This window comes from Engraulis encrasicolus, chromosome 2 (assembly GCF_034702125.1).
Source record: "Engraulis encrasicolus isolate BLACKSEA-1 chromosome 2, IST_EnEncr_1.0, whole genome shotgun sequence".
Lineage (NCBI taxonomy): Eukaryota > Metazoa > Chordata > Actinopteri > Clupeiformes > Engraulidae > Engraulis > Engraulis encrasicolus.
In genome coordinates this window covers 32,844,512-32,853,516 of record NC_085858.1, presented here as the reverse complement: position 1 = coordinate 32,853,516, position 9,005 = coordinate 32,844,512, and the positions used below count along the sequence as shown (strand labels likewise).

Sequence of the window (9,005 nt, the reverse complement as noted above, 5' to 3'; positions counted from 1 at the left end):
AGATATAAAACTAGTGCACACACACCCCAAAAACAATTGTTATGGGTGCTGCATATATTACTGAACACATTAAAAAATATCTAGCTGCACACTGTAAAGGCTCTCTTGCTGTGATATCAGAGGGTCTGTCTCAGTTGTCTCAGTTGTCTCAGTGTCAGACACCTGATGAAGACCTTGGAGTTAGGTGGAAACGTTGTGCTGGAGTTTACAGACATCCTCAGGGCTCATGGTGAGGGAGGGAGGAATTAAGCATTGCTTTATGTTTTGCACTGATGCACTGACTTGGCCTTGTGCATGTTTTATTGTACAACCACTCCTCTTATTATTATATTATATAACATGTTCTCTACCCACCCACTTGAGTATGTCATGATAGGTTATCGTAGCATCAACATTGATTTTATATGTAAATAATATACAGTTATATAAAAGATTTTAAAAAATAATATGAAATCAAGAATGCTATTAGTAACAGGGTGGGACAATGTCAGTATTTGTCATGCTTAACAGTCAAAAGTCAGATATTTTTATTACACTGTTGCCAAAACGGATCATATCTGAGAAATGAATGGAGAACAGCACTGGTCACTCCCCCATCCACCTGGTGGGTCGGGAATTGAACCAGCAAAAACCCTGTCTACAAGCCCAACACCCTAGCTGCGTACCCATGACTGATCAGTTATTATTCCATCTCTGACATCATTCACCATGTATCCGCCTCAGCCAGGGGAGAAAGCACTGTTTAATCACCCCCCACCCAAATTACATTCTTGGGGATCTTGCCAGCAACCCTACGCCATACGAGCTACAACCATAGCTGCTACCAATACTACGAATAATTGACCAATACCACCCTACCAATGGCTTGTGATCCACTACGCACCCATACATACATTCCAGGGCTTGACATTAACTTTTTCATCCACCGGCCACTGTGGCTAGTGGTTTCCCGAGTCAGTAGCCATTCAGGTATTCCACTAGTCAAAGATTTTACTTTTTTTTTTTTTCATCATGATGGTGTGCATCTATCCTCAGAAGATTAGATGCTAAAGCAATATGAGTGTATAGCTTTCTACATGGAAGTATATCAAGCAAATATACATATAGAGTTACTGATTTACTGTTTTACATTGAACTTCAATACAAACAATTGATACATAAGGGGCAAACAAAAGAATATAGGCTACTATGATGCGTATGTCATACCAAGGAATAAGCAACCAGCCAAATTGGCTAGTGACACTGAAAGTATTACTAGCCAAAGCCAAGTTTTACCAGCATTTGGCTGGTTGGCAGGTGCCAGTGTCAAGCCCTGATACATTCATATGTGACACTAGCTATCCACGTGGACCAAGTATAGCTTATCATTCCATGACTGACGTCATCCTCCGCCATGCGTCCACAGATAAGGAGGAGCAGCAGTGTCGTCAGCTGATGGCCAGTCTGGACAAGGTGGTGAACGACTTGGACAAGCAGGAGAAGGCCATCAACGCTCGAGTGCGCCCCCCGCTGGAGCTGACTCGCCCAGTGCAGGACAGCGCTGATAGGCTGCAGGAAATGAAGGTTTGTTTTTGGAACAATCGAACCCGGGAATCGAACCCGGTCGACCGCATAGTAGACGGGTGCCCTACCGTTAGCGCCACGGTAGGGCCTTGTTCTTTTTATTTGACCAGGAGTAGACTCTGAATGTTGTAATGCATATGTCCTAAAGGTCAGGAGTGTGATTTAGAGAGTATTATTAAACAGTTTTTATTACAGGTAGGGGGCACACATGTTCCCTTGTGCTACCTATATGATTACAAATCACAAAATACTCCTCAATTTTGGCTTTTAAGTGAGATTAAAATTCACTTTTTTACTGTATATCATTACATGCTTACTTAGCGTAATTAATTTGTCATTTGTAGGACATTAAAACTGCTGTTGGAAAGATTTTGCCTGAGAAGGTGGCTAAAACCAAAGAAGCCGAGACGTTCCTGAAATCCAACCCCAAGTGTGCCAGCGCCCCTCAGCTGTACTCGAAGGTGGACGAGGCCGACAAGAAGTACAACAAAGTGGACCTGCTGCTCAAGCTTGCAGATGAGAAGTACGCAACATTTACTCTGGCAGATTGAAGTGTTCATTAGTAGAGAGTAGAGTAGAGTATCATTTATTGATCCCGAGGGAAATTAAGGTGTCAAGTAGCATACATACGTGTACATAAATACAGAAAAAGACACAAAGACATCACAAACAGCATTGCACATATTTTCACCATACATACAGTATATTCACAAGGCCAGGGGCCTCATGTACAACACTTACTTACGCACAAAAAAGCTCCGTAAGTAACTTTCCACAAACATTTTCAGATGTACCAATACTGACTTAGCATGAAAAAGTGCACGTTTAATAAATTTCATGTGAAATTGGACATACCACATGAATCAGCATGAACACCTGTTTATGTGTGGAGTGAAATATTTAAGATTTTCAGGCGCAAATGCATTTTTTCAGATATTCACTTACGCAAAGATTCAGTAAGAAATCTACAGAAGTCTTTGTACATGAGGCCCCAGATCTCTCTATCCCACTCTCTCTCATACACACACACACACACACACACACACACACACACACACACACACACACACACACACACACACACACACACACACACACACACACACACACACACACTACAATGCAAATGCAACCGTTTCAACAGCCTGTAATACATAACATAACCTTAAATAATCTTCAATCTCCATAACCTTTACGTATTCTTATTTATTTTTATTTATAATTATATATATATAAATTTTGGGTTTAATTTACTTAAACTTTTTGCTTTAGACTTGAGAACTCCAACCGCTTGGAGAACTCGCTCCAGAAGGGGAAGACTGTTCTGTCCACCTATGAAAACAAGCTGGCCAGGGAGGAGGTCGCACCTGCAGACCTCACTGCTCTGGAGAAGGCACAGCGTGAGCTGGCGGTAAGATTAAAAAAAACAAAACTACATTTTTTCTTTACTTTGTACATCTCAAACAGTGGAATACTTTAACTCTATCACGACAACCATTACGTTAATGTTAAAAGCTAAATGCAATGCATAGTCGCAAGGAAGAAAAACTCTGTTGTTACTTTGTGAAGTGTCACCACAGGTTTATCAAAATAGTGTCTCCTCTTTCATCACAATCTCCACAGGACATGTCAGCAGAGCTGAAGGCAAAGAAGGCTGTTGTCGCGGAGACCGAGCAGAACCTCAAAGCTGCCAAGAGCAGCTGTGACAACATGGCCGCCAAGGTACAGGAGCACTGCCCCGACATTGAGAGGCAGGAGATGGAGGTCCAGAAGCTGAGCAAGCGCTTCGACAACGCCGGCAGACAGATTGACTCTAGGTGAGCCTCCTGTGTGTGTGTGTGTGTGCGCGCACTTGGTACGATTGATGATTGTGTTTTGTCATGTTAGAGTTGTGATGGTTTGTTTGCCCCAGGAATAGCAATTGGATTTCGATGGTGAAATAAATATATTTTAGCAGGTGCATGTGTTATCCTTGTCAGTTTTGCTTACTTATTTACTGAAATTTTTGACATTACCATCTGTGTCATTGTCTAACTTTTTCATTAATTTGTGATTGTCTGTGTTGCTTTCAGGTCCCAGAGCCTCCAGAAGGCCAAAATGTCATACAACAACTACCGCAACGATTACGACAACCTCAACAGCTGGCTGTCCAGAGTGCCAAACTATGAGCCTCGTGACACAGATGACCTGGGCCAAATTGATTCCAAGCTGAGGAACCAAAGAGTGAGTATTGCAGATCATTAACTGTAGACAATGGGTTTTTTTTGCAAATATTCATAATATTATTTGCCACGGAAAATACTACATGGAAATGAGAAAAACTGAAAAAATGTTCTCCCACACAGAACCTGCTTTCAGACATTGCGAGGAAAGAGTCTGATCTCAACAACGTCTCCAAAAATGCTCAGCTTTATCAGCAAGCAGTCAAGGTGAGATTGATTGTTTGGACATCTACATGATATAGATAGATATACTGTAGCATTTAGTAAATGCTATCATCTTTTTTCACTACATGGTAAATGTTTCAAACTGAGTTAGCCCTGATCTAGGCCGAACTGCATCCTGAGTGAGTCTTGTTCGAAAATGTGTAGTATATTTCCTTTCGTTTATTCTTCTGTTTTCCTCTATGCATAGGACTACGAAAACGAAACTGAGAAGTTCAAATCCATTCTCGATCTTGAGGATGGACTGGTTCCCCAGACATTCAAGAGAAGCAGGCTAGAATCTCCTGCACAGAAAGTGAAAGGAGAGGTAGTTATCCAAAATCCATTAACCACTTTCTTTCACAAGAAAAAATACTATTTCTTTTTTTGGTAATTGTAATTCCATTCTTGAATATGGTGCATCTTAAAAGAATTAAAGCTCACAAAACAATTTTATTTCTTTGCAGGAAGCTGCAATTGAATCCAAATTCACTGAGGTGAATGCCATCAACAAGCAAAGGCTGCAGAATCTTGAATTTGCTCAGAGCCTCCTGAATCAGGTATTTATACCAACATATTGTTGTTTTATCACCAATCTGTACAGACCCCAGTTTTGATATCGATATTTGATATTCATTTAACTGTGTTTCCATATGTCACTCTACAGCAACCAGAGACTATGATCGTGCAGCAAAACGTCCAGTCTGTGAAATCTGCGGCACCTGGAGAAGAGCCCTGGAGAATCAAGAAGCAGCTGGAAGACGAAGTTCAAAGACGAGAGCTGCTTGAAAAAGAGATTCAGACCATCCAGAGTGACATATATGTTCTCGAGGGCCAGAAGCCGCAGGACACCGTTGTGAAGAAGGAGCTGATAAAGAAGCTGCCCGACCCGCAGCTGGACGAGGAGATCCACAAGGTCCAGCAGAAGCTGTCCGACGAGCGCAGATCCACTCGGCTCCTGGAGAGCGAGCTGGACACCCTCCGCCTGAAACTGCGCGGCCTGGAGACGGAGGTTAAGGAAGGTGCCCAGCAGTACACCGTGAAGGAGGTGCTGCGCATCGAGAGGGATCGCGGACAAGAGGAGGATCTGAGGAAGCTGAAGGAGGAACTTGAGGAGCTGAGAAGGCAGAAGACCGTCAAGGACAACGAAATCATTCAGATCAAGAAGCAGGTCAACATCCTGTCCGAGGAGAAAAACAAGGAACAGGAAGTCATCACCGAGGAGGAGGTGGTCAAGGTGCACAACGATCCTCAGCTCGAGAGCGAGTACAGATCGCTGCAGGATAGGAAGCAGAAAGAGCTCGACGGCAGAGTGCAGCTGGAGGACGAACTCAAGTTCTTGCAGGAGAAACTGAGGAGGCTTGAGAAGGAGAAGGCCATGGCTGAGGAGAAGATCTCCATCAAAGAAGTCCTGAAAGTCGAGAAAGACATCGCTCTGGAAAGGGAGGTGGAGAATCTGAGACGTCAGTACGAGGACGAGAAGTCTAAGCACAGGTCGTCTCTGAGGGAGAAAGCCGACCTCCAGAGAAAGATCTCGAGCCTTGAAGAGCAGAATTCAAAGGTCATCATCCAGGAGAAGGTTAGGGAGATTGTCCGGCCAGACCCTAAGGCGGAGACTGAGGTTGCCAGCCTCCGCATGGACCTGGTGGAGCACCAGAGGAGGGTCACAGATTCCGATGAGCAACTGAAGATTCTGCAGGATGAGCTCACCACACTCAAGAACAGGGGCCCTCAGGTCGAGGTACGAGAAATCATAAAGGAGGTCATCAAGTACAAAACTGACCCTCAAACTGAACAGGAGCTGGAGAAGCTGCGCAACGAGATTGTGGAAAAAACTCACCTGACTGAGAAGTGTGAGGTGGAGATCCTCAGACTGAAGAACGACATTCAGAGGTGGCAGGACACCAAACCTCAGGTGCAGACCAAAGAAGTGGTCAAAGAAGTCCTCCAGTACCGCGAGGATCCCAAAACCAAGGAGGAGATTGAGAGCCTCAAGAAAAAACTCTCAGACGAACAGAAGAAACGTTTGGACTTGGAACAGGAGCGGTCAGTGAACGAGGAAAAGATCCGTCTGAAGAAGATCGACCTCTCTCAGGTGAGAGAAAGAATCGTCCAACAGGAAGTTGTTAAGATGGAGGAAGACCAGATGCTGAAGTCAGAATGTGATACTTTTGCCAAGAACATAAGCAACGAGCAGAAGCAGAAGGAGAGCTTGAAAGATGAGCTCGCCAGGCTGCAGCGTCAAAGGGCAGACCTCGACCTGCAGCTTGAGGAGATTGAACGTGACCGAAGAGCCCGGCGAGATGCAGAGTTGGAAATCCAGCGCTTGAGAATCAGACTGAATGAGCTTGAGATCCGGGACAAAGAGAACCGCGAGAAGGTGACCGTGAAGCAGAAGGTGGTGCTTCAGCAGGATCCTCAGCAAGAAAAGGAGCACTCCATTCTCAAGCTTCAGGTTGAAGAAGAGCGTCACAAACGCACCATGTTGGAGAAGGAGCTCAACGCCTTGTTGGAACAGCAGAAAACACTCGAAAGGATGGAAGTGAAAGAAAAAGTGGTGCGCTCCGAAAAGGTCCAGGTTGAGAGAGACCCTGAAGCAGAAGTGGAAATCGAGAGGCTCAAGAAAACTCTGGACGAGGAGAACAAACGGCGCCGTGAACTTGACCGGGAGATTGCTGACCTCAACTCCAGGTTGTCAGACATGGAGTTCACAAACACAAAGTCGAACAAAGAGCTCGATTACATCCGAGATGAAAGCAACAGACTGCAGCAGGAGAACCAGCGCCTCCAAAATGAAATCAGGAAGATTCAGACAGAGATCCAGATTACCTCGAAAGAGACGAAACACATCACAGAGTCGGTGCCCATGGAGAACGGCAAAAACCTCGAGCTGCGCCTCACGTCGCTCCAGAGAGAGCTGGGAGACCTCAGGCGCATAACGAGAGAGAAAGACGACGAGATCGAGAAACTCCAGAAGAACTTGTCCGCCATGAGGGTGAAGAGGGAGCAAAGGGAGAGTCACCTGAGGCGGTCCATTGTCGTCATCGATCCCGACACCGGCAAAGAGATGAGGCCGGAGGAGGCCTACAAACTCGGTCTCATCGACTGGAAAATGTTCGTCAATCTGCAGAGTCAGGAGTGCGACTGGGAGGAAATTTCGGTCAAGGGTCCAAACGGAGAATCCTCTGTGCTGCATGACAGAAAATCGGGCAAGAAGTTCTCGATCGATGATGCTTTGAGAATGGGGCATATCACAAAGAGTCAGTTACAGCAGTACCTTAACAAAGAAATCAGCATCCAGGAGTTTGGTGTGCTTGTGTCAGGGAAAAAGTAAATGAAACACACATTACTATTAACACATACACTTCTCTATCACAAATCATGCTTTCTAGAATGAGCATACAACTTTCCTTTACTAAAATGTGGTATTGTGGATATCTTTTTCACAATATTAGGCTGTGTTTATTTATAAATAAATTCTAAACTTTTGTGCAGCTTGGCTGTGCTATGTTGTATGTGGGATGTATGATGTTCTTTTCTATTGCCTTATCTGAGGTGCTCATGTGGAGAAAGTGCAAAAAACAAGATATGCTATTCCAACTGGGTTCAGGATCCCATCTTGATGTTATAACTAAATGACTATTTTCTTTTCCCCTTGTCATATTTTACACTGTACTGCCGTTGCTGTCTCAAAAATAAAAGTTATGGAAATATCTGGTGGTATGCTTGGTTACTTTGTAATGCTCTTAAGGCAGAAATAATATGATAAGGTGGTGAATGATATAAAAACATCAGGTGCAAATGCACCCACATTTTAAATTAAACCAGAGAGAGTAAGATTCTCTTCCTGAATCCTTTCTGATTAAACGCTAGGTTGTATAGAAATGGGGAAGAGAATGGCAGAAATAAGGCTGTATATCGGATGGATATCAATCTGATATAAAACATAAGAATGTGGTAGAGTTGTTATGTATATATTATATACCATGTGCTTACCTTTACGCCTATACCAGGGATGTCAAACTCAGGCCTGGGGGGCAAATTTGACCAGTGGAGTCATTTTATTCGGCCCCCTGAGATTATTTCAAAAGTTGTCCCACTTACTTGACTTGAGCTTGAAATGTGGAGTGTCACAGGAATATGAGTGGGCCCAGACCAATGAAAGAGCTCACACTCATGCAACACAATCTGCAGAACATTTGAACTACCATATGTGATGGGAAAGTGTGTGTGTGTGTGATGCGTAACTATGAGTATTAAGTGCATATGCACAATTTTAGTCCATTTAAAAAACAATACGATTGAGTTCGGCCCGCTACTTCGTTCCAGATTTTATTTTTGGCCTTCTTGTCAATTTGAGTTTGATATCCCTGGCGTATAATACTGTAGGCTACCACACAGCTGTCATGGAGAGTTTACGCAAATAACCTACCTCTGTGATAGTGTGCCTGTAAGGACAATTTATGCACCTGTTAAATCATACATGTTATTTACCCTATACAGCGTTTCAACATTGTCATTAACCTCACAAAATTCATTTACAAACAGTGCTCACACAACTACAGTATATGTGAAGTATGCGTTGCAGGGGGGCGCCAAAGAGAGGGCGTTGGAGGGCGCCTAATAATTATTAAGTGGTTTTTTTGGGAGGGGGGGGGAGCACCAAAATAGTTCTTGCAGGGGGTAGCAGCAAACTGTGTGTACGATCAGCCACCTCTTCCCTCAGCCAAATATCTACATCAGGGCCCAGGGGGGTGGGGAACCATTTTCATTCGAGGGCCACTTCAAATTTTATAAAGTCCTCACACAAAGTCCTCAGGGACATAGGCCTACTCTGAACACAAACAAGATTAACCCTTGCACTTTAGGCCTAGTATTGAAGGTATAGCCACCTTGACAACAGACCCCACCTTCACTAGGTCCCCTGAAAATATAACTTATTGTATTGCAAATGTAATATCTAAGATTGCTTTACCAAACATGACATATTTCATTTGAAACTGCAAACATGAAAATCAC

The 9,005-nt window shown here is 43.8% G+C and overlaps 1 protein-coding gene across 1 annotated transcript in view; it reads left to right on the top strand.

Annotated features, from left to right (window-relative positions):
* The window catches only part of ppl (periplakin), a 23,019-nt gene extending 15,320 nt beyond the window's left edge, over positions 1-7,699 (top strand). Inside the window, exons 14-22 of the mRNA XM_063186854.1 lie at positions 1,406-1,563; positions 1,908-2,086; positions 2,836-2,974; positions 3,187-3,380; positions 3,636-3,786; positions 3,909-3,992; positions 4,198-4,314; positions 4,454-4,546; positions 4,654-7,699. Of these exons, the coding sequence (XP_063042924.1) occupies positions 1,406-1,563; positions 1,908-2,086; positions 2,836-2,974; positions 3,187-3,380; positions 3,636-3,786; positions 3,909-3,992; positions 4,198-4,314; positions 4,454-4,546; positions 4,654-7,320 (3,782 nt within the window). The 3' untranslated portion in view covers positions 7,321-7,699. The remainder of the gene's footprint in view (positions 1-1,405; positions 1,564-1,907; positions 2,087-2,835; positions 2,975-3,186; positions 3,381-3,635; positions 3,787-3,908; positions 3,993-4,197; positions 4,315-4,453; positions 4,547-4,653) is intronic.
* Positions 7,700-9,005: the final 1,306 nt, after the last annotated feature.